At 36.0% G+C, this 27,377-nt stretch overlaps 1 protein-coding gene across 2 annotated transcripts in view; it reads right to left on the bottom strand.

The window, feature by feature from the left end:
- LOC128982183 (protein pellino) overlaps positions 1 to 27,377 on the bottom strand; it is a 137,104-nt gene that overhangs the window by 83,461 nt on the left and 26,266 nt on the right. For both annotated transcript variants that reach the window (XM_054401249.1, XM_054401254.1), the window contains exons 2-4: positions 20,783 to 20,887; positions 14,049 to 14,178; positions 5,598 to 5,699 (exon numbers count right to left, since the gene is read on the bottom strand). In XM_054401249.1, the coding sequence (XP_054257224.1) occupies positions 5,598 to 5,699; positions 14,049 to 14,178; positions 20,783 to 20,887 (337 nt within the window). The remainder of the gene's footprint in view (positions 1 to 5,597; positions 5,700 to 14,048; positions 14,179 to 20,782; positions 20,888 to 27,377) is intronic.

Below are 27,377 nucleotides of genomic sequence, written 5' to 3'. Positions count from 1 at the left end.
CAGCAGGACTGATGTCAAACGTTTGGGCTTGTTTACTTGAGGTTATGTTTTATCTTGTTTCCTGGTTCTCACAAGCCAAGGAGTTCTATCTCAAGTTTATTTTCACATTGTATTTCCTTACGTTTTTGGAACGGATTATTGGCCTTAAGTGTCATTTTGCGGGTTTGCCAAGTTTAGAAAACATCACTTATGCACTAAGATGGGCTCTAGCTCACGATTTGATGTTGGGCAATTAAATTAGACTTTATAACTGTGTAAAAGGTGTATATCCCTGAATTTATAAATTGCATTCTACACTTATTCACTGCCAAACATAATTCAGTAGAACCTTGATGAACCGAGAATTACACTAGCCTACATAACTTCATTACCCCAAGTAAAATACCAAGATAATTTTTATAATTGTATTTGAATCGTATAATCTTAGTTTGTTAAAAATGGATTGTATGTTCAACAATAATTGCAGTCCATTATTGTTAAGCAGTATCAGGGTGTATACTATTTTATTAAAGTGAAATTCCAGGTTTTTTCCTGGTTTTTCAAAGTTTTTCCAGGTTCCCGCGTATCTGTTTGGTTCCACTTAAACTATAATCAATTTAAGACTTGCAGCTTAAAGTATACAATACACATCAAATTTGTAACAAAGTCCAGTGAGCTAGTGTTGAAAAAATAATAATCCTTATTATAGTAATAATTTTCATTATCAGCATTACTTAAGGCTACCGGAAACATCGTCTCTCTCGATAGCAGCAAAATCCTGAATATTATCTAAATTTTTTATGAACACATTATCTACGGCGACAAAATCCTGAGTATTTCCTGCGGTCGTGTGGTCGCTTCCCACAGTGACGTAAACGTCATCACAGTCTTACGTTATCATAGAAAAATCCTGGACATCTCCCGCGGTATGTATACATTATCGCCGTCTCTCGCGATCACGGAAACGTAATCATCGTCATCCGCGATCGCGGCAAAATCACAAAAATCTTGCGCGGCCATGTGGACATCATCATCGACTCCCGCGGTCACGTAAAAGTAATTATCATCGTCCGCGATCACGGCAAAATAAGGAAAATGTTCCGAGGACGTGTAGACACCATCATTGACTCCCGCGGTCACGGGAACGTCATCGTTGTCGTCCGCGATCTCGGCAAAATCATGAATATTTCCCGCGGCAGTGTAAACATCATCGATGATCACGTAAACGTCATTGTCGTCGTCCGCGATCGCGGCAAAATCATGAACATCTGCGGCCGTGTAGACATAATCATCGTCGTCTTTCGCGGTCACGGCAAATCACGAATATCTTCCGCGGCCGTGTAGACATCATCATTGCCTCCCGCAGTCACGGAAACGTCATCATCGTCGTCGTCCGCGATCTCGGAAAAATAATGAATATTTCCCGCGGCAGTGTAAACATCATCGTTGATCTCGCGGTCACGGAAACGTCATCGTCGTTTCCCGCGGTCACGGAAACGTCATCGTCGTTTCCCGCGGTCACGGAAACGTCATCGTCGTCGGCCGCAATCACGGAAACGTCATCATCGTCGGCCGCAATCACGGAAACGTCATCGTCGTCGGCCGCAATCACGGCAAAATCATGAGCATATCACGCGGCCGTGTAGAAATCATCATCGTCGTCTTTCGCGGTCACGGAAAATGACGAAAATCTTCCGCGGCCGTGTAGACATCATCATTGCCTCTAGAAGTTATCGAGAAACGTCATCGTCGTCAGTAAAATCATGAATATTTCCCGCGGCCATGTCAACGTCATCGTCGTCTCCCGCGGTCACGGAAACGTCATCGTCGTCTCCCGCGGTCACGAAAACGTCATCGTCGGCGCCCGCAATAACGGCAAGACGCATTTTACGACTACAATCTTTTACTGGGGCAAAAATAAAAATCACGGAATCGGTCCAAAAATCCCGGCTTTTTCCCGGTTTTTTCCAGGTCCCTTCAAATTCAAGGTTATTTCCCGGTTCTCCCGGTTTTCCCGGTTGGTATACACCCTGAATGGTCCCATATTGTTTTTGATTTTGAAACATCACAGTTCATTTGACAAAATTATAGTTGAAGCTAATTGTATTTGAATCGTATAATCTTAGTTTGTTAAAAATGGATTGTATGTTCAACAATAATTGCAGTCCATTATTGTTAAGCAGTATGGTCCCAAATTATTGTTTTTGATTTTGAAACATCACAGTTCATTTGACAAAATTATAGTTGAAGCAGCCCAATGTCAATTCACGCTTGTGTAATAGTTTGTTTACAAGCTTTCTCCAGACCACGGGGGAGGGGAGGGTCTGATAAGCCGTCTATTGTTCACCCCCAAGAAGGTCCGACCCTCATTAGTGCCGCTCGGCTGCACTCAGTGGGGAACCCAATACCACAAATCAATCTTTTAAATGAATACAAATATTTGGTAATACTGTAATTGTTTTATTGAAAACCTTGAAATTTCAATAAATTTGGTGTAAAATTTGACAAAAATCAGCCATTTTGACCGATTATTAATACAGTACCAAATACCAATAAAGTAGTACATTCATTGGTAATTAAATAATAGGTAAAAATTAACCGATTTTTGTCAAGTTTTACCCCCCTGCTGTGCGCTATGTCACAAAAGCTGACAACGACATGGGTGATTAGTAACCATGGCAACTTGTTGAATGCGTGATGAAGGGAAACCCAAGAAATAGAAGAACAAAGAGAAAGAATAACGACGTTGTTATCTTTATACCCTTTTTACAATTTCCGTTATTGTTATCTTTTGTGTAAGATTTTATGATTTTGCTTTATTATTATAGGTTTATAAAATAATTCTTTTTAACTACGGGAATATCAATTTATAATTTATCAACTTCTGAAACAGCAATACCGGATGCATATTAAAGGTCAATGACCTAAAATATCACGATTGTGCAATATTGTATTTTGATGTTGAAATTAAAATCACAACAAAAGTTTGTATATATCCATGGTCCCTATAGTTTAATCATTTAATATGTACACAATCAATGCTAAATAATCGTGGTTAGTTCTAACTTTATTTTTTACTATTCAAAGTTTCTACACAGTAAGACAATCCAAAGTCAAACCGGGCAATGAATACCCAAAAAACAACGTATCTTGTCCTGTGATTGGAATACCACTCACCAGCCAGTCCTTTAGGGAAGTAGGGAAGTAGTGCAAGTCTATATATAGCTTCAAGGTCTTACCCACCCCTTCCCCCTCCGGTCCTACTTGACTCATACCCGCGCTCCTTTCGAGGTCATTGCCCAACCCCTCCCACCCTTCTATTGTGTTACCTTTCTATTGTTTCTATTCTGACTTTTTTTCGGGAAACGTTAAATCTATTGTTTACTAACATCACAGTAGTAGGCTAGATTTTTCTACTTTGAAACAGTACTGTAAAAAAAACTATTACGCAGCGCCCCTAGTATCAGGAGCGAGACAAGCACGAGTTGACTTTCATTTGACCATGGTAGTTCTTTTCTGCTTTATGTCTGTTCGTTCCAGACGAATCTAATTGTAAAGCAAAACAGCCGATAACGACTAAACTAGTTATCAGTATTGCATCATACGGCTTCTTTGCTGTTTGCTGTTAGGTCGTTGGAAACGTATTGCTGTAATTTTGTCCCGGGAAACTAATGGTGGCTATGGAGATTTAGTTTTCTGTCCAAAACGTCAAAATATATTGTCTATCCGAAAAAGTCTGATATATAACGGATAGTTTCGGATATCGAATTTGGGCCCGAACCGAATCCGACCCGATTTTTCGGATATCCGCACACCTCTACCTAAAACATACAACAGTCAACAATAAGTCTCGATAACGATACGGCAAGTTAAACAAAATAAAGCATTGAATGAATCCATCGAGTTACATTAGTCGATAGTCAACAATGGAGTCTCATGACTAGTAAATCATAGGCAGATGATTCTTGAAGATATTATAGAGTACAGTATTAGATTTATTTTGAATTGTCATCAAAATATTTTATACCAAAATATAGTAGGGTAATATAGCTATTTACATTACAAGTGTAGTAAGAGCGTTTTTACATCACGCAGGTGAAAGTTGTGCAACGAGCGAAGCGAGTTGCATAATTTACCTAAGTGATGTAAACACGCTCTTGCGTAACGTGTAACGTACAAGATTTTACCTGACCCGACAATATACAGGAGGTTACGAACAATATTTTTCATTACCCATTTCACTCATCTTATAACAGTAAGGTTCATTTACAAACAAAAGCTAGGTTAGGAAAATTCTCCAAAACATAACAATAACAATAAAATTCAAGCACACAGCTGATTTCTAGCGTTAAACGTCGTTGGCTCCATAGAGTTATATTTTTTAAGTTATCCACTCAATGTTATTTAAATGGGTTTCATTACATCACCGAGTGAGTTTTTTGATACTTTACATCACTCGAGTAGTAAGGAAGTTGTATACATCACGCTTAGGATAGGGAAGTTTAACATGGCGGGTTAGGTAAACAAATAAAAATAAGCTATTATTGCGTAATATTTTTTCACTTGAATCCATATTGGTGTTCATTGTAGTTTTAGAAGCCGATAAGTTATTGCAAGGAACATCGATGGCAATCTCATCGGGTCTTGGCACTGGCAGATAGATCAGTTCCAGTTTAAACTTCAATCAAAGTTGCCAGATGAACGATAATTTTTGTACTTTTACAACCGTGGTAGTGGCGTAAACAAATCTATAGATCAGATTGGCGGATAACGTCACACTCCCGCCCGCTAGCTTACTTTTACTTGCTTTTACTTAATCGTTTATTTAATGGCACGGAACTTACACAAATACTAACAACAATAACAAAGAATTTGACAGGTGGTAGCTGTGTGAATTAAAAGCAGCACCGTCCGAGGCGGCGGGTGGACGTCATATGCGCGACTGAGGCAACCTCTTTTTTTTTAAATAACCTTGCTCTAGGGTTACTTTTGAGCTGTAATTGTTGCAGTAATGGGGGATGTATTATTTAATTTAGAATTATAAGGGCCATTACATATTAATTTTAATCAAAACCGGGTTTTTTTTCCAAAATTAATTTTTTTTTATATTAAAATGGAATTTTTTTATGGGAAAATAACATAAGTTACAATAACTTTTGAACCGTAATTTTTACGGAAATGGGGTTTGTACCATTTTGTTCAGAATATAAGGACTATAACTTTATAAAAATCGTTCGGGCCATTTCCGAGAAAATCTGATTTTTCTGTTATTTTATGGGTTTTTATGGGAAAATCCCAATAAAAATCAAAATTTCAAAAAAATGAAAAAAAACACCTGGAGATATCATGGATTAGTACCACATACCAAATTTCATCAAAATCGTACTATGGGTGTAGTCTGTAGCTCTGTCACATCCACACACACCATCACACACACTCGCACAGACATCACTTCAAAAACCACATTTTGGGGCCCAGGGGGACCCAAAACCGATATATCCACTCAAAACTCAAACTCAAAAATTTTGACAAAACTATACTTTCTCCATATTATATATACATATAGGGGAGAAACTAAAAATTGTGATTAATATTGATCGAAATATTAAAAATGTTACCTGAAACATGTCTGTTTCCTCGTCGGGCATGTACTCAACAATAATGGCTTGATTTCTGGACAGAGTGTATGATATTGAGTGTTGTCTTGAATCCAAGATTGCCTGTAAAAATTACCACCATAGGAAATATTAGTTAATGTGTTGAGAAAACTATTTTAACACTTATTTTGCTACAGTTAAATTTTGATGTTACAACCCTTCAGTACTAAACCAAAGTGTTTAATTTGCTAAGCGAGCGTGTGTACATTTTTTTTAAAGCGCTGCTTAGCAGTTGTATCATGTGAGTTCCCAATACAAGAATTTAATACATAATAAAAAATAGATTATTATAAGAAGCTTCTAAACAGATTCTTTTTTATCAACGCTAGAAAAAACCCCGCCGCAGCAAACCTGCAGACTAAGCGAATTTCAACTTGTCTGGTTACATTTTTACTAAAATATTTCCTTAAATAAGACATATTTATTCCCAATTTTAATAACATTAGATTTGACGAGTACTTAGGTTTGCTGCTACGGGGAAGGTAAAAAGTGTTTTTTGACCGTGTCAATGGTATAGTATGAAATAAATAGTTTTGCCAAATTTTATCAACATTATATCCATAAACAAGTAAACTACAACAGTTTTCATTTCCTCCATAAGAATAACATGAGAATTTTATATTACAATTTTTTCAAATTTTCTTCGTGACCGTTAGGCATACAACAGCGCTTCAATATACTAAATTATTTCTTTTTTTAAGCTCCACAAAATGGATTAGAAAAAAAACTGCAAAATCTTTTGTTTTTAGGGTCAAAAAAGAGAAAAAAACCCATTTTTAACCCATAAAACCCCCATAAACCCCTGTCCTAATGTCCGATTATGCTGGTTTGCAAACTCGTTCAAATAAACCTAGGTTTACACGTTTGTTTGAAATTTCATCAAAATCGGATCATTTTTGCTCAAGTTATCACGCTAACGGACACACACACATATATAGGCTATATATATACACAGGGTTGGGCAAATGTGTGGATACCCCTAGTTAACTTTTTAATGGGTGACACCAGGAAAACTAAACTCTACATACCTTCATACAAAATAAAACTGCACTTTTTGGACGGTATCCCAATTTTTCCCGGGACCCCAAAATGGGGTATTTCGGGGGCAGCTCAACAATTTTAAATGTAAAGCTCCATCGAGTGACACCTCATTTTAAAGGCCTTTATTAAAGAAGAATATCAGCGAAAACTAGAGGTCTCTTTCTCAACCCAGTACGACATGGCAGTCATTTTAAATTTTCATCAGCCTGAGAGAAACTTTTAATGAGGTTAAATTGTACGATGAATTTTCAAATGACCGCCATGTCGTACTGGGTTGAGATGGAGACCTATAGTTTTCTCTGATATTCTTCTTTAATAAAGGCCTTTAAAATGAGGTGTCACTCGATGGGGCATTACATTTAAAATTGTTGAGCTGCCCCCAAAATACCCCATTTCGGGGTCCCGGTCAAAATTGTGATACCGACCAAAAAGTGCATTTTTGTTTCTTATGAAGGTATGCGGAGTTTAGTTTTCTTGGTATAACCCGCTAAAAAGTTAATATGGGATATTGATGCCAACATTTAAGTGGGTTCTCTCAGGCTGATGAAAATTTAAAATGACCACCATGTCGTACTGGGTTGAGATAGAGACCTCTAGTTTTCGCTGATATTCTTCTTTAATAAAGGCCTTTAAAATGAGGTGTCACTCGATGGGGCTTTACATTTAACATTGTTGAGCTGCCCCCGAAATACCCCATTTTGGGGTCCCGGGAAAAATTGGGATACCGTCCAAAAAGTGCATTTTATTTTTTATGAAGGTATGTAGAGTTTAGTTTTCCTGGTGTCACCCATTAAAAAGTTAACTAGGGGTATCCACACATTTGCCCAACCCTGTATATGAATTTGAACGGATGGTGTTTTTGGCCTATGAGGACCTCCAAACGAAAAAGTAAATCGGTCCCGGGTCTAGGTCTTACCATGAGACCTACGGTAATAGCTTATTCCCTATAAGAGAAATTTGCTAAAAACAAATTGATTTAAATGTATAATTTTAGACCAAATGGTTTTGTTTATGGTTCTTTTTTTCTTAACTTTTAAATCGTGTTTATATATTGTTTAGGTAAAGGAAAGATGTTCAATTTTCTTTTGTGTATCAACTTTTATTAGATTTGGTGCCAACCTGGCAGACAACCAAGAGGTCATTGCTGTAGTGCGTAGGCATGTTCCCTATGTGGGAAGAATTTGTGTCCTGAATTTTGAAAACACAGCTCACTTTCAATTCAGAACAAAGTGTTTTAATATTTCTCACAACAATAATGGTGAAAAAACTAATGTTACAAATTTTTGTTTTACAGTTTAAGAGATTGTTAATAAGCTTAAATGTGTTTATGACAATTTTGGCGATCTTTGGGGATTTGATAATTGAGCTTTAACGCTACGAAACTAGTCATTTTATAATAAATAATTGATTAACGACACAAAAAGGTACGTAACCTATAACATATTCATGAAGAGTCTAGGATCGAGATTGTTTGTGGACTTCAAGAGAAGAGTTCATATTCCATCTGTGATTTAATGATAGAAATTTTGTCCCTCTATGTTAATTGTTACACCTGTGAAAACCATTAGCCTTTTTTAAAAAAGACCCACTGTCATTCATAATTTAAGTTTGTTAAGTTTGCCTATTTTTAAATTATTTTAAACCTGTTAAATGAAGGGCAGTCTACATTTTGGATTTTTTTAATGTCTAATTTATTAATTATATAAGTATTGCATCTTATATCTCTTTACAATAATAATGGCGATGTCAATAACAATACTGTATTGTTTAAAGACTGAATTAAAGACTTTTCAATGACTATTCAATGAGAGTGTTATTCTTGTGATGGGGCTTCAGTACGGGTTCATCAAGGCAGAAGGGAAGACAATTGAATTACAATTAGGGATGGACGGGATTGAATTTTTAGTTCGGGACGGGACGGGACGGGATTTTTATTTCCTTCCCGATTTTCGGGACGGGACGGGACGGGATTTTTTTCTGTGCATAAAAAGAAAGTACTGTATTGCAGTTACCAAAAAAGACATACGAAATCAATTTTTACCATTTGTGGCACTGATCTATAAAAACCAAAAAATGGGTAACAATTTACAGGTACCTATAGAAACTTGTGACTCGCGGGTCACGGGGTGATCGTCTGTATGACTCACGGTCACGGCGCGATCGTCGTCATGACTCGCGGTCACGGCGCGATCGGCGGTATGACTCCGCGGTCACGGGGTTATCGCCGGTATGACTCCACGGTCACGGCGCGATCATCGTCATGACTCGCGGTCACGGCGCGATCGTCGGTATGACTCGCGGTCACGGCGCGATCGTCGGTATGACTCGCGGTCACGGCGCGATCGTCGTCATGACTCGCGGTCACGGCGCGATCGTCGGTATGACTCCGCGGTCACGGCGCGATCGTCGTCATGACTCGCGGTCACGGCGCGATCGTCGTCATGACTCGCGGTCACGGTGCGATCGTCGTCATGACTCGCGGTCACGGCGCGATCGTCGGTATGACTCCGCGGTCACGGGGTTATCGCCGTTATGACTCCACGGTCACGGCGCGATCATCGTCATGACTCGCGGTCACGGCGCGATCGTCGGTATGACTCGCGGTCACGGCGCGATCGTCGTCATGACTTGCGGTCAGGGCGCAATCGTCGGTATGACTCGCGGTCACGGCGCGATCGTCGGTATGACTTCGCGGTCACGGGGCTATCGTCGGTTTGACTCGCGGTCACGGCATGATCGTCGGTATGACTCGCGATCACGGCGTGACTGTCGGTATGACTCCGTGGTCACAGCCCGATCGTCGTTATGACTCGCGGTCACGGTGCGATCGTCGGTCCAATAATCGCGGCCACGGCGCGATCGTCGTTATGACTCCGCGGTCACGGCGTAATCGTCGAAATGACTTCGTCTCCTGCGTTCGCGGACCTATCGCTCGCAATAACGGCGTTATCGGCACTCGCGAAGCGGAAAAATCGCCGACGATCGGACCAAATCCCGTCCCGAAAAATTCCCGAGTCAAATGTAATCCCGTCCCGATAATCGGGAATATTTTTTTCCCGAAAAATTCCCGAAATTTCGGGACCCGTCCATCCCTAATTACAATACAATTTGTAATAAATTTAAGACTACATTAATCAATTAAATTTATTTTCAAAGGATTCAAATAACTTTATAAAACATGTCATTATTAAAATTTGTGACACACGGCAATTAGAGGCTAAACGATTCACAACAAATAATTCACCCCAAGTCAAAAACGTCTTATAAATTTCACAAAATTACATGTTCCCAGTTGTTATAACTTTCCTTGTGTTATGTTCAAGTAATAGTGTGGTGGCTTAGCAAAATGATCGTGACCGGATGGATTAAAGCTGCAGCTTTTGCACATTTCTTCCATACCCTAAATACAAACAATTTATGGGGGGGTGCCCGATTTTTAGGTCCGCAATCTTGAAATACGATGCCATCTTTGTTTTCTATAGAGGAATTGAACTATTCATTGAAAATGGCATAATATCACCCAAAAGTACACATTTACGCCATTTTGCATTTAACATGTTTTGTTCACAATTAAATTTGCTATAAAATGAGATAAAAACCACTTCGATAACTTAAATAGTCTTGAAGATATAAACTGTTAAAGTTTAAAATTTGATATATTCCTCTACGCTACATGTAGTTTTTGCTATATATCACCCAAACGGTCAACGGTACGTATCTGTTATTATGATATATTTTATTCGTAATTAAATTTGCTACAAAATGAGATGAAAATCTCTAAATTAACTTAAATAGTTCGGAAGATATAAACCGTTGAAGTTATAAGCTTCTTTAATTTCTGTATGCAATAGGGCCGTGATTCTTAAAAGTCCCCGCGCTTTGTTTTTTCTGTACGTATTGCGTCAGAAGACTGCAGATTCACACATCAATACTGGACCTAAAATAGTACTTTTTAAAGTACTTCTTGACTTTTTTCGCCCAAGGGGGGTCGGCCCACAAGGAGTAAGTTGAAAATCTTAAATAAAAGCATAGGCCATGATGCATATCAAATTAAAGAGATTTACCTGTAGAACGCGTTACCACAAACTGCACTATAAAAGGACATGTGGGTCAAAAGTTATACAATAATATAGTTTTGCTTATTTATTTATTAATTAACGGTCTACACCATTTCATCTCATTGCATATCATATAACATACGTAACGGAACTTAACAACAAGGATCATACATAACAAACAATAGTATTAACAAGCAAAACAATGATCAACAAGAATAAACGTACAACAAACTTATCAAGAATTGAATATAAAAAGATGTAAATAAATCTGGAATTCCATAAATCGATCGGTTTAATGTGATAATATTTAAAAATTCTATCAACATGTATCAACATTTTAATAAATATGAAAGCAAACAAGAAATTCAATAACAAACTGGATCATAGGACCACTCTACTGTATTATGGACCACCAAGGATTATGAGAAACAAGCAAGCAGCTATTTCCTAAAAGTAATAAAACTTGAGGAGAAAATTTCGAGATTTTTATAAATACTGTTTCCCAAACGATGTAGTCTTGGTAGCGTGCTGTTGTAGGTATATGCTGTAGAATGATATCCCCTTTCAAATAGGTTCTGGGATCAGGATGGTCTGGAGCATCGATAATTTACCCTGCTCAGCAGATCAGGAGAGTCAAGTTCTGCAATGAGATTCTTCCTCATAACCAGGTCAGTAATACGCCTTCGAGAACTCAAGTGGTTTGGCCGAAGATGCTGTCGAAGATCCTCAAATGGGTACATCCCTGAATGGGTATCCCAGAAGAAGTCCTACGATTCTAAAACAAGAGCTGCACTCTTTCGATGTCCTGTGAACGACCAACTGTATAAATGGGGACCATACAGGAGAACAATATTCCAACAAGGAGAGCACAGCCCACACAGAGAACCCATTTCTGGATAATCTCAGAATGAAACCAAGGGCTGAGTTTGCTTTCCTTGTTAACCTGTTATCTTGATCATCAGGGTTGAGATATGATGTAAATGATACTCCAAGGTCGTTGACAGAGGTGGATCTAACAAGTGCACAAATCTAATAAGGGGGGATCTAATAAGTTCCCATTTATTGAATAGTTAAAAAGAGAGGTTGTTGGGGTCCTGTTGAATGAAACTATCATTCACTTGAATTCATTCAAAAGCATTCCATTTTGCATAAACCACATTGAAATTCCATTGATGTTCTGCTGGGGGCATTTCGATTCTGAGAAAAACTTTTTACATGATTTGCGTTTGGGCAGAGATAAAACTGTTCGTACAGCCGATTTTTGGAATTTAAATAGAAATTTAGTTTTTAAAATTTTATAGTCCCATATAGGTATAGCATACGCTATAGGAATAGGCTATATCATACGCTAAATGAGGATATATTAGTCTGTAATATACGGATATTAGAACTTCGAAGGTAGATGTGTTCTTTAAACTACGTAGAACAAAAATTCCAGAACTGACTTTTTTGAAACCTGCTTAATGTGATCTGAGAAATCAAAATGTTTATATAGTGTCAGTCCCAGAAACCTAACACTGTTAGTTGGATGAACTGTTGTGTCATCCAGAAGTAGGCTGAATCCATTAGAGAGTCTCTTTGAAATAGAAAAGTGCAAAAGTTGGGTTTTTTCGGCGTTGACGGAGATAAAGTTGGAATCAAACCACTCGATTAAGCTAATTGCTTCCCGAAAGGTAGTGAACTCCAAGCTTTTGATGGTGCGGCTGGAAATGGAGAGTGAGGTGTCATCAGAAAATAGTGTTGGTTTGGCGGTTGATATGCAAGATGGAAGGGTGTTAATGAAGAGCAGGAATAGGGTAGGTCCTAAAACAGAGCCCTGAGGCATCTCTCTCAAAATGGTGGTCTTATCAGAGGAATAGGAGCGAATGAACCCGGTTGTCAAGAATCTTTGACAACGTCAGCCATATATTAATGAATATTGAAAATAAAATTGGTCCCAGTAGAGATCATTTAGGTACACCAGAAGAAGCTTCAATCTTACAAGACTTCGCTCCAGCAAATTTCATTGTTAAAAAGTGATTCCACAAATAGTCCTCAAATCATACGAGTATGATTCAGTGATCCCCAATCCACCAAGCTTTGCCACGAGATAAGTGTGACTTACACGGTCGAAAGCCTTGGATAGGTTCAAATTGACAGAATCGTCCTTATGGTTACGAGAAAAGGCTTGCATTATGTCATCCTGGTACAGAACCAAATTGGTCAAGGTAGATCGCCCTTTATTGAACCCATGTTGATAGGGCACGATGACATTGTTCAAAGAAGAAGAGAGTCCATGAAGTAGAATTGCTGGAAATATATTAGCCAATGTAGGTTGTACCACCACTGGACGATAACTTTTGACGGATGGGTCACCTTTCTTGAAAACGGTCAGCACATTACCATTTTTAAGACCCCGAGGGAACTTTCCAAGCTTCATCAAGATGAGATGAAATGGTGTTGACCATTAATTAATAAATAAATAAGCAAAACTATAAAATTGTACAACTTTTGACCCACTTGTCCTTTTATAGTGCAGTTTGTGGTAACGCGTTCTACAGGTAAATCTCTTTAATTTGATATGCATCATGGCCTATGCTTTTATTTAAGATTTTCAACTTACTCCTTGTGGGCCGACCCCCCTTGGGCGAAAAAAGTCAAGAAGTACTTTAAAAAGTACTATTTTAGGTCCAGTATTGATGTGTGAATCTGCAGTCTTCTGACGCAATACGTACAGAAAAAACAAAGCGCGGGGACTTTTAAGAATCACGGCCCTATTGCATACAGAAATTAAAGAAGCTTATAACTTCAACGGTTTATATCTTCCGAACTATTTAAGTTAATTTAGAGATTTTCATCTCATTTTGTAGCAAATTTAATTACGAATAAAATATATCATAATAACAGATACGTACCGTTGACCGTTTGGGTGATATATAGCAAAAACTACATGTAGCGTAGAGGAATATATCAAATTTTAAACTTTAACAGTTTATATCTTCAAGACTATTTAAGTTATCGAAGTGGTTTTTATCTCATTTTATAGCAAATTTAATTGTGAACAAAACATGTTATATACAAAATGGCGTAAATGTGTCCTTTTGGGTGATATTATGCCATTTTCAATGAATAATTCAATTCCTCTATAGAAAACAAAGATGGCGTCGTATTTCAAGATGGCGGACCTAAAAATCGGGCACCCCCCCATAAATTGTTTGTATTTAGGGTATGGAAGAAATGTGCAAAAGCTGCAGCTTTAATCCATCAGGTCACGATCCTTGCCGATATTGTCTCTAAGCCACCACACTATAAGCTGATTGACTGAGATACAGACCTGTGATGAATGTGGAGTGTTGACCACATAGTGTCTTGATCTTTTGACCCCGTTAGGTGTGGCTCTTTTATAAAGAACAAATTTACTTCTTCTCCGACCTCTATCACCACTGGGTAGGAATCCATTATAACTAGAAAAATAATAAATGGTACATATTATTTAGTTAAAATCCCACCAGAACTTAATTTCTGAAGTACTGAGACATTCCAAGTAATAACTAATTACATCTGAAGGTTTTAATTGGCATCAAACTACAGTAGACTCCCTCTTATCCGGACACCTTTTAACTGGACACCTTTTAACCGGACATCGGTTTAACCGGACTACACTCGACGGAAATTACATCTCTTTAACCGGACAATTTTTATCAGCGCATTGGTTTAACCGGACTAAATCGGCAGGAAGTGGGTGATACTGAAACTACTGTTCTCGTGGGAAAGATATGAGACCAGTGATCACATGTCTATACAGTGCTTTCCTAAATTTAAGTCGAATAACACCATAAACAGTCCGTTTTAACGAGTTTTTGGGGACATCGGCTTAACCGGAAAACCCGTTATCCGGACTGGCCTTGGTCCCGAGGTGTCCGGATAAGAGGGAGTCTACTGTATTACCATATACTAAATCCCAATAAAAAAAAGACAAAATCTCAATTTCTTTAAAGTATTAGCGATAAAGCAAAAATTTGTTGTTAAAAGCAATTGAAGTATGATTTAGTTTATATATCATCTGCTGTCATTGGTGAGCGTAAAAGTCAAACAACTGGTTTCAATGATTAGAGGGGAGAAACATTCTGTGCGAGTATCACTTAAAACTTAAGCAAGTGTATCTTATTTTTGTTCAATTGCATCTATCTATATATTAATAGGCAAGCATGTTTCTTTAAAACCTTTTTCCTCAGCTCGTGTGCACCACCGTAGGGAAATTCTATGCATACCGTTAGAAATATATTTTCTTGTAGAAGTGCAGAATCCATTAAAAAATTAAAATAGGCTCAAATATAAGCACAAAAAATGGATTTGAAAATTTAAAAAATTAACATGGGCTTTATGGGTTGCCATGTTGGCGACGAAATAACAACGAAATATAAACAGAAAATCAAAACAAATGGAAGAAATTACAATCAGATGTTTTATTTACAGCGTGGGATGAAAATATAGAAGCCTGTACCTGTAATGTAGAAGCCTGTTTTTACCAAGTCAAACTTATGGAATGACTTATTATGAGCTATAGCAACTGTTATGACCCATCAACTTTGTCAGCAACAAAAAATAAGGTAGGACATAGAATTTAAGACACGCATTCGGTGACTGGCTCACACAACTGTGTTAAAAAAAATTGCGACAGCTGGTCCATATAGATGGGATGTCTACTTTAGTATCCAATAGTCAATAGAAGAACATTACATGTTTTTGGTCGAATTTTCGACCACTTGACGACCACTAGTTCTTATACATTACAGAGTTGTTATTATTTCAGCGATCAAAAGTCTATAGTTTGTAATAAAGTTTTTTGTCGTGTATCATAAAATGTATGTTTACAATATTGTTAACCACAATCGAGCAAGGCTCAGACTCCCGGTACTTAGTGTTTGATTTAATCCACTACGGTATGATAGAACATTTTTGAAACAAATAAAAACTTTGAACTTGGTTATACAAACAAATCTGAAGTTGTATCTTAATGTACCGCCATCTAACATTTTAGTAAATGCTTTTTTCTAAAATTTGCAAATTGTTCCAAAACAAATTAAAATTACTAAGATTTAACTTAAACTTAAATTTCTTGTCAGGATATAATCACTCTTCAGACTCATTGACTCAAATTTAATTCAGGCGAATACTGAATAGAATACAATCGAGATTTGCTGCAAACTACATCTGAAGGCGCTCGCCTGTGACACAGGGGGAAGCCATCGAAGTATATAACACAACTGGAACACCGGGTAGATAGGAGATGTGGGATAAAAAGCGCGCCGTTTCGGTAACTTTCCTCCACCACTATGGGGGACCCAACGCAGATATGTCAGTTCCTCAAGCCACGCACGCGGTTGTTAATACGCTCCTGGCCGTGCATACAAAAGGTTGACTGCAATTAAAGTTATAAATTCGGAATCTGCATTAAACGCAGAATCTGACAGTATTGGTCAGAAACAAACTTCAAGCGAGAAAATTGTAGCTGATGAGATGATCTCCAGCATATAACCAAGCAATTTCAAATAAAATTTTCTAGTCGTGTGTAATGGAGTAATTAGTAACGCAAAGAGGTTATTTATAAATTGTGCCGCGGGCCGTTCTCACTGGTTCCGCTGATCTTTACGTTTACGGTACTCCCAGAAACGTTTTGAGTACAACCAATAGTTATATTAAATTCATTTTTATTACAGGTAACACATAACTAAATACTGAATTATCACCTTCTAGGTAAACTATTTACATACAATGTTACCGTAAATTAAAATATAAAATGTAGACTATTGATACAGGGACAGGGACTGGTAATCCCCCTTTCTTTAAATGTAACAAGGGATCGTGTATTATCTGCTTTGTTTGGTAATTAATGAGAAATTTCAAATATTAAGGCTCAGATCAAATAATTGACCTAGGAAGTATTTTTCAATCACAAAAATTGAATAATAAATTTACAAATCAAATTGTTAGTCGTGTTCCTTTGACAATATGAGTATTTGTATAATGTTGTAAACACACGATTAGTAAAACGTGTTTTGAGTGTCATTGTTATTCTGTATAGGTATGTTTTAAAATTCATATCATCACACATAAGAGAAAAGGGTTTGGTTAATAATACTAAACAGTACTTTTAAGAATATGTTTTACTGCCCACAATCGTGCTTAAATATAGTACAAAGGTTGCATTACATGTTGTGAAACAAAACCAATTTCTTCAATCCTTACACCTAACTTATTTTTGTTACATTCATTCATAATGTCCCTAGCATTGGAGAAATAAACGGCTTTGTAAAACTGTGTCCCTGACAGTTTCATTCATGGGCGGCAGCCCGGTGTGGGTAGACCCTATTGATATTTATCTTCTGCAAATAAATGAAATATATGATCACATCAATAGAATAGTTAGTTGTATTCTTTAACTTATATCAACTATTAAAAAAGGTTAAAATTGATTTAGCTTTACAATGATCGAGTAGCACAAACATGTTGCTGGACTGAGGAGGTTGGTGGGACATAAAATCAACCTCGTCGCGCTATTAATCACTATACTACAAACAAACTACAAACTTAATTGCAAATTGCTCGATCACATGTTAAAAATCATCTCTTCAACTACAACTTTGTCGCTAACAGTTTTCTTCTGACCCAAAAATAAAATACTTCCTCGCATACTGACTTTTTCATGTCGCAATGTAAAAATTGATAACTCATTTTAACTATGGAAATTCTATTTTAAATCAAAAGTAAAATTTATTTATACCATTAGATTCTGCATTTAATGCAGATTACGAATATATAAACATTATTGTACTTTATCTTTGTTGTTGAATGCTAGGAGCGAGTTAATAACTTCGCGCACTATTCGATGAATTGGCTAAAATCCGCTGGGTCCCCCATGGTGGTGCGGGAAGGCTGCCACAACGGCGCACTTTCGTGAACACGGACCTAAAATTCCAGTTGTGTTATATACTTCGATGGGGGAAGCGCATAACTGCCGCCGGATCTTTTGCCTGCAAGTTAGCAAACGCTACTAGCGTCGCACAGTCGAAATTCTACATCATCATAGAAACGGAAGGCGCTTAGGAAATTCAACTATTCGAGGAACTGCAGGGGAGTTTACATTCGTTTTTTTCCATAATGGTAATGACAAGAAGTTGGTATCAATCCAGGGATGTACTTGATGACAATATGGAGAATGTAATAATAATTCTTACCTTTGAATAAAATTTTCTACAGCTAACCATCCTGATTTAGACTTAAGTGACCTTGTTTCTAGTATATAGTTGCTAAAGCAGAAAACTAATCTTAGCTTAGATTTTGATGTACAACATGAAAGCTTGGAATCTGCAAATGCTTAAGTTCATTTGTTAAAGTCTAAACTTGGCGTTGAACAAGAACTGAGAGCGAAGGAGATGAACAACTCGTTTAAAATTCAGGACGAAGTTGAAAAAGAAGTTACACTTCTCAAAAATTAAATAAGTAATTTAGAAAACAAGTTACATGATCTAGTACTCCAATGTAGGGCTGCGAAGTTAGCCACTAACTCTGATTTAAGTGAGTTAAAAACGGAAAAAGAAACTAGTATTAAACTATATGAGCATAACAATAGTTTAAATTAAATGAAGCACTTTCCCTTGCAAAAAGTAAGATTAGTGTACTTAGTGACAAGGTGCTATCTCTAGAAAGTAAAGCCGAACCATCTTGGAACAAAAATTTATGGGCTGATGATAATACACTTAACTCTTAATTTGAAGATAGAAGATTTTGAAAAAGATAAAATGGGAAGAATCACGAGTAGCAGCGTAAAAATGTTATTTTGACTGACAGCAATAAAACAAAAAAGATACTGTAAAACAACAAACCATCTGCTTATGTAATAGCGTGTGTATGAAAAATGTAATTTTAGATCGTAAGAAATTTAATCACCACACTAATAACCAAATACAAAGATAAAGTTATAGACCCTAAATATAAGCAATCTTAATAATGAGATTATAATCGTTTGTTTATAGTTATATTTTATGGCTTCAATGTAAATAATACTTAAATTTCCGATTGCAATGTTATGTTTGCTACACGAATTGCGTTGTTTACATTTAATGTCAAAAGTAAAACTCGAAATAACTTGTAGGCCTACTGTAATTAAGTTCTAACTGATGTAATAACATTTACAGAAAGTAAATCCAAATCGTCTAAAAACTGAAACATATATTTAGGCCTACATTCGTTCGTCTATTGAGTTTAATGATAATTAAATTTTCCAATAAAAAAAGATCATTACTTATACCATTTCATATAATCGTCCTAAAAATAAATAGTATATGTGTTTCAAGTGTTAAGAGGGTTCCGTACCCCCGCCTAAAAACGTTAGAAAACCGCTTCGCGCGGTATCATATAGCGATTCTAGTTTTAACATTTAAATTGTGAACCAAACACCATTTTGTACATAAAGAGTGGTTCTACTAAGTTTGCTTTTAAAAAAATGTCTATGCTTACGCAATCAAGGGCAACGACTTGTCAAAGTTAGTGAACTTTACAGTTAAAGTTCACTAACTTTGACAAGTCGGTGCCCTTGATTGCGTAAGCATAGACATTTTTTTAAAAGCAAACTTAGTAGAACCACTCTTTATGTACAAAATGGTGTTTGGTTCACAATTTAAATGTTAAAACTAGAATCGCTATATGATACCGCGCGAAGCGGTTTTCTAACGTTTTTCGGTGGGGGTAGGGAACCCTCTTAATGTACTATTTTTAGCGAATTTCCCTATAGGGAAGTAGCTATTACCGTAGGTCTCATGGTAAGACCTAGGCCCGGGACCGATTTACTTTTTCATTTTGATGTCCCCAGAGGCCAAAACCCCATTCGTTCAAATTTTTATATATCTATATATAGATATATATATATGTCCATCCACACGATAACTTGAGTACTAATTTTTGTCCGATTTTGATAAAATTTGGTTTGAAGGTGTAAGGCGGGATAAACTTGAATGAGTTCGCGAACCAGCATGATCGGACTATGGGAACGGGGGTTTATGGGGGATTTTATGGGGTAAAAATAGGTTTTTCCCATTTTTGACCCTAAAAACACAAAATTTCACAATTTCTTTCTAAACCATTTTGTAGAGCTTAAAAAAACAAATAATTTAGTATATTGAAGCGTTATTATGCGCCTAATTGTTACGGATAAAATTCAAAAAAATTGTAATTTTAAAATTACCATGTTATTCTTATGGAAAATAAGTCAACTGTTGTAGTTTGCTTGTTATGAACATATTTTGATAAAATTTGGAAAATACATTAATTTCTTACTAAACTACAGTACCTTTTAAAATTTTACATTTAAAAAAACTTGTTTACCCTCCCTGTTGCAGCAAACCTAAGTACTAGTTAAACTAATTCTGTTTAAATAGGGAACAAATGTGATATTTTTAAGGAAACATTTTAGTGTAAATCCAATCAGGCAAATGGAAATTCGCTAAGTCTGCAGGTTTGCTGCGGCGGGGGTATTATTAATTTTCTGTAAGTAAAAGTCCTCAAATTCACAAAAAAAATATTATAAACATAGGTTTTGCAATCCCGTTAATCCCTGGATTAAAAGTCACCAATCCCGGGATTTCTAGGTATCAAAATTCAGGCCGGGATCCCTGGATTGAGACCCCTAGTCTTGGTTCAGCAAGAGCCTAAGTACTTGCTGGAAAGGCTTATGGCACGTAGGGAGATGACTCAGCGTGTGACCCGGCAAAACGCCTTGCTCCAGATTCCAAAAGTAAGCCTAGAAGTGGGTATAAAAGGGTTTTCTTACTTTGTCCCAAAGATGTAGGCCTACAATGATCTCCCCTTGGACCTAAAACAGCTGGGGTCCTGGCTTTGAAAAGAAACGTGAAAAAGATGTAAAATATTGTATATAATCTATAATTTTGTTTTGTCATACACATTGTTTTTGTATCATAATTGTTGTATATTTTTTAAGTCAGTTATATTGACCTGAGTTATTTTGTAAAACACTTATAGTTTGGCAAACACATTTAATAAGTTACTCACCCTAGTATAACAAGTTCACCATACTTGACTAGTTGTTTTGGTTTATCTTCGTGTTGTGTTGAGTTGTGATGATCTTCCAACAAAGGGGATTCTGTGCCATCCGATCTGAAAAATACAAATAAGTAATAACTAGCAACAGAGCGTGTTATAATGGTTATGAAATCTATACACCACTTTACTCACTAATATTAAAGGTACAGATTAAGCACATAACATAAGGAACACACTTTAACCACGAATACAAATTGTGAACAACAACATGTTAACTAAGAAAAATCAATCTATACTACTATACTATTATATAAATCTAGTGGTGTCTGTCTGTATGTGTGTTACTAATAGGCGCATAAACTACTGAACTGACTGGGCTTAAATTTTACAAAATAGCTACCATACCAAGGACCATTATAGGACTATTCACACTTTGATACTGACCGTGGGCTTTGCCCCTTTGGCTTTAAAAGTTCTGAGGTGAGGATTTTAAAAGTAAATATTGATTGGTCTCCATGGCTGCCATGAGAACACATACAATGTTTGCAATTTGCTATGCCATCCAAATGTAAACAAGCTGAACTGTCAAACCACATTAATTCACAATTCCTCAGCTGGTTTATAAATAGGCATATAATGTTCACTACAATCGTGTGACATGTTTATTTATTCTTATATTTGATGGTTCATTGATTATTGATTTTATAAAATAAGTGAGATTGTATATATGTTGCTGTATCTAACCCTAATTAATTATTTAAAATTTTGCTAATGTGAATGATTGTATTTGAAAGATTTTGGTTTAAAAAAATTGTGAAATTATAAGGTTCACATTTACTTGAATCATTTTAACATTTTTGAACACTTAACATGTGTTTAGAGTAGGACACACACCTTAAAAATTGAAACTTTTTCTCAAGGAGATAATTAATTGTATATTTTTTGCCATTTTGAGAGAAATATTGTTCACACCATTTACCTTTTTAAGCAAATTTTTAAATCATAATTTCATAACTAGGCTATATCTATATTATAACTTTTGACACTTCCTGTAGATTTCACATTATGTTCTAATAATGAATAACTTTTAACGAGCGTTTCATGGTCATTACATTTATATTATTTTCAACCAAGCTCCTCTTAACTTAGCCTACCCTTGACATAAACATTGTTTGAATGATGTTAAATTTCCTAATTCTAATCTGATATACAATTATTTCAATTTAAAAACAACAATAAAAAACTAAGTTGTATATGCACTTGCCTTTGGTGCATGAATAGTAGGAGCTATAAATAGTAGGGCTAAGTATGTTTCTGTTTGTTTAAGTAGTAAGAGTGTTAATGTTTTTGTTTGTTCACATAGTATTTATAATGAGATGTTTTTATAATCAATGCTAAGTGAGCAATGCTTTTTAGAAGCAAGATCACATGTTTTATTTAATTCAAACCGTAATATTAACCAAGAGTTGTAAATTATTGTTTGTCTAGGTTTGATTTTATCATTTAAAAATGAAGTAAAAACTTTGAACTGAACTGAAGACTAAGCGAATTTCAACTTGCCTGATTACATTATTACTAAAATATTTCCAAAATATTTCCATAATTAAGACATATTTATTCCCAATTTAAATAAATAACTTCATGATCAGCAGTTCAATATACCAATTTAAATAACATTAGATTTAACAAGTGCTTAGGTTTGCTGCTACGGGGAAGGTAAAAAGGGTTTTTTGACCAAACGCCAATAGTATAGGATGAAATAAATAAATTTGCCAAATTTTATCAACATATATCCATAAACAAGTAAACTACAACAGTTTTCATGTTCTCCATAATAGGCTAGGCATATTAGGAATATAAGTGGCAGTTGGCGGAAAGTTTAGGTATATAAGTATAGAAGACTAGCAGAGTACCCGTTCTTTGTACGGGGTTGGCTTATAAGTATAAAATGCTTAATGCAGTTAAACTCTAGCTTTGCGTTTGCAATGGGGGAGGATAAGGCTTGAGAGAATTTGGTTATTTATATTTACGGTATGCTATAGTAGGCTATTACAGAAATAGTATAGTGTATACAGTAGCCTATAGTATTACACACCTACCACAGCCATTCTGTTCTACCCCTGCACCTGAACCATATAAAAAAGTAAATTATCAAGCATTCACACAATATCACAAATTATGTATTAAATTAAAAACATAAACATTAATGTAAAAAAATCCTACTTTGACAGTTCTCATAGTGTATCACAGCTTTTTCATGCTGCTTACTTCAAGTTAGCTGTAATCACAATGGAAAAATATATAATAGTGCTGTACCCTGTTGGTAAACCTTTCAACTTTTTAATGCTATTGAATATCATAGAATAACTTTATTGGTCAAATCAGCTGACAAAATTATTTAATTACTTTTCAATGTGAGTCTTGAAATCTATTAATGTGCTACAATCAAATTTTATGTAAACGGTTAAGGCCATTTACCAAATAGAAATATAGGCATATGGCACATCAAAATGAAGCTTAGAGTGTGTAGATTTGCGGAAAAGTATTGATATGGACGAACTCCCTAAGGGCTCTGCCCCACAGGCTGATTTCCAAAGGGCTACGCCTTGCATGTTTTGGAAATTATTATTCGATTAATTTAGTGAACAACAGCTGGCCAATGCAATTGACAATATAGTTTGTTTGTTTACATGTTTGTTTACTTATTTTATTATTTACTTTTATGTTCTTAAAAGAAGTGCGGCGAATGGACAGTGAAGCTATTTCTAGCGGTTTGATACAAGTGAGTGATTAAAGGTGTTCGAAACACGATGAATATGAGATTAACACACCATATATGTTGTTCGTTCCAAGTGGTTGTCACCGATCTTTAACAGGTCGCAATTTCATTGAAAAGTAAATTATTAAAGACGCCGTGAAAGAGAGCTGCGAGTTCAGGTACAACCTCGGCCACCTTAGGACGTAAGGTATGAAGGTTCCACTGCTTTTAACATCCTTTCAGATGACAATTTATCGAACTTGGGCCCTTTAAATGAAATATTAAGTCAAAGTTGATTAAATTAATTTAATGGTGGCTTCTGTTCACCCGTGAATTCGTGGGTAGAACCATAGATAAATCATACTCCCTTAGAAGATTTGTCATCCTTATGGAACAGCTGAAGCCAATTTTATTGTTAGTTCTGTACGTCCAACTGTAGAGGTTATGTTTTGTTTACAATTTGTTTCTTGTTATTTTAGTCATTTAAAACCTCATTTAACCAAATAAAACGATTTATACATAAATAATAACTGGTCTCCTAGTTATATAACCAAATAGTAAAGCACAAATCATGAAAAGAGCCCTAAAATAATAGAAACAAAATGTTGTCTACCCCAGCAATCAGTGTGGACGTACATGAACTAGACACAAAAAACAAGCTTCAAAATTTACAATGGGATGAGGAGTCTACTTGTGTTGCTTGCTTAGTCTATGGTAGAACCTCTTGTATATTAATAAAAAGCTAAAGACAAATAATGTCATAGGCCTATAAGATTTTTAACAAGACGCCTTTTATCTATTTTCTCTTACATCGCTATAGACCTACCATACAGGATTTTTAATTAAACTAGATAACCCGTTGCTCAAAATCGAGCAAAAACTGAAACTTGTATTAAAAAAATAAACAAAAATCATAAACAGCAAGACCTTAATCAAAGAGTCACTCTAAAATAATGTATATGACTGATTATAGAAATATAAAAATATTATGATGTTAAAAAAATAAAAGTAATCTACAATATTTACATTTACATTCACTCTCATACTGCTTTGGTTATCTCTTATGTATAGTAGGCGGGTGCACTCTATGAGCACGAAGATGTCAACCACACACTGTAAAGTGAGCTTTTGACCTAATGTAGCTCAATTCCTCTCTTGACGCCAACCATCAATACTCTTATTCTTACTTACTTACTTACTGGAGTGGCCACTGGTACCCTAAGAGGTACTTGGCCTCGCCCACACACTGCCTCCAGATGTCTCTGTCTTTGGTGTAATTTTCACTCCTTCCCAGTCTTCTTACATCTTTTTGTACTTGATCCTTCCATCTAAGTTTGGGACGGCCTCGTGGTCTCCTGCCTTCGGGGTTTCTATCAAGTATATTTCTCGTAGTGGAGTCTTCCTCTCTTCTCGAAATATGACCAAACCATCTCAATCTTCTGCTCTTGACTTCCGCTATGATGTCAGGGTCTTTATAGCGCTCTCTAATCTCGATGTTGTGTCTCATTCTCCATATTCCATCTTCGAGCGTCGGGCCATATATTTTCCTGAGAACCTTGTTTTCAAATGTTATAATTTTCTTTTCTATTTTTTTTTCTCATTGCCCATGTTTCTGAGCCATACAGTAAAAACGGTCTTATTATTGTTTTATAAATACGTAATTTGGTGTTGTGGGATAATAATTTTGAGCTTAACAATCTATTGCATGCATGGAGGGACCTGTTAGCCGAATTTAACCTGTTTATTACTTCCAATTCTTCATTATTGTTGTTTGATAATAGGACTCCTAGATACTGAAAACTATTTACTTACTGAAAAGAGTGGCTCTCTATCTGTAAGATATCATCATCATCTTCATCATTTTCTTCTCTACCATCCCATCTTCCGCACTTCATGAATTTTGTTTTACTGTCATTAATTTGTAAGCCAAATTTTCCTGTTTCTTCTACTAATATTCTAATTAATTCTCTGAGATCATCCTTCTTGTGTGCCATTATGGCTACATCATCTGCAAAAGCTAGTATATTAAATGTTTTTCCAATTTTTATGCCTATGTCTGAGGATTTAACTTTTTGTAATGCTTCTTCTAAGGCGATATTAAACAGCATTGGTGACATCCCATCTCCTTGCCTTACGCCGGTATTGACACTAAAGTCCTTTGATAACTGTCCTTCTACTTTAACTTTACATTTTGAATCCTTTACACTTAATATTGCGAGTCTGATTAGCTTATTGGGTATTCCCTGTTTCTCCATTATCTCCCATAATCTATTCCTGTCAAGGCTGTCATAGGCTTTAGTGAAATCTATGAAGATGCAATAGAAAGACTGCTTGTATTCGTGATATTTGGCTATTGATTCTTTTAATATGTAAATTTGATCTGTTGTTGACTTTCCCTTTGTGAAACCAGCTTGGTGTTCACCAATTATAGTAGATGTGTATTCTTCTAATCTTATTTGTATTATCTTCGATAGGATTTTATAAGTTGTGTTTAAAAGGGAGATGCCTCTGTAATTGGTGCAGTCGTTTTTGCTCCCCTTTTTGTGGATTGGCACCACAATGGCTTCTTTCCACTCACTTGGAGTATCTTCTTCTTCCCATACCCTATTTATTAACTTGTGAACTTGTTGCGCTTTAACTTGTCCCTCCGCTTTTAACACTTCTGCTTTAAATAAATAAATAAATAAAAACGTCTTTAATGCCATCCTCTCCTGGTGCTTTATTGTTTTTTAACTCTTTTATTGCATTGGCCACTTCTTCTAATGTAGGGTTGTTTATCAGGGGTTGGACGTTCTGATAGGTCTCTTGCAATTCCTCATCTCTCTCTTGTACTTCTCCATTTAGGAGGTCTTGGAAATATTCTCTCCATACTTCCATGCCCTTCTCTTTTTGGATAATAATTTCTCCAAATTTGTTTCTTATTCCATAGATATTTGGCTTGTAGCCTTTTTTAAAGAATCTGATAGATCGATAGAAATCTCTTGTATTATTTACTGTCCTATCTTGTTCTGCCTATGTCTGAGGAGATTACTACTCCTTTAGAAGCATCACTGTTTTTAAGCTCCCAGTTTTCAAAGAATTTATTATTTTGTGCAGTTAAAATGTACTGAAATAGTGTTTAAAACGTTTAAGGAAAGGTTTTAAAGGAAATAATCCATTAATCTCCAGTGTAAGTCAATTTAAATTTTGAAAAAATCCTAAAAATCTATTGAACTTTTATGGTATAGCATTGACATTGAACTTACCTAACTAGTGTGTTATCGTAAATGTGTTTTCTGGTTTAGAAACTTTTATTAATAAATTGTTTTAATATATTACTGTTTAAATACAATTTCTACAAACTAGTTTATTTAACTTTAAAATCAGAACTACTTTATTACAAAACCAACACAAACAAGACACACGAAAACTGTCTAAACCTGTATAGATAGACATTAGACATAACCTGTTATACAGACCACAGAAAATCCACAGCCCAGCGATAAGATAACAACCTTGACCAGGTGTACTTTATGATAACAGACTCAGGACAGATTTACTATATGTCTTATCTCACTCTTGTGTTTGGAACTGGTATATATTTCTAAGACTTCAACTTTGCCATTTTGTTTTCTAAAACAGCAATAATGGTTGATAATAATAACAACTGTTGTAAATGTGGAAGGTACGTTCGTCATGGTGCTATATATTGCACAGGGCTTTGTAAAGGTTGGGTGCACTTGCGATGTATTAACTTGACATATTCGGTTGTCAAAGACCTAAAAAAAGAAGAGTTGGAAAACTGGAAATGTCCAGCCTGTAAGCAAGAGTCCACTGAGGTAAATAAAAATGATCTTATAGAAGTTG

Source organism: Macrosteles quadrilineatus, unplaced genomic scaffold (genome assembly GCF_028750875.1).
Source record: "Macrosteles quadrilineatus isolate MER2022 unplaced genomic scaffold, UCM_ALF_1.0 Scaffold_1__1_contigs__length_201487025, whole genome shotgun sequence".
In the NCBI taxonomy this organism is placed as follows: Eukaryota; Metazoa; Arthropoda; class Insecta; order Hemiptera; family Cicadellidae; genus Macrosteles; species Macrosteles quadrilineatus.
This window is presented reverse-complemented; position numbering and strand designations above follow the sequence as displayed.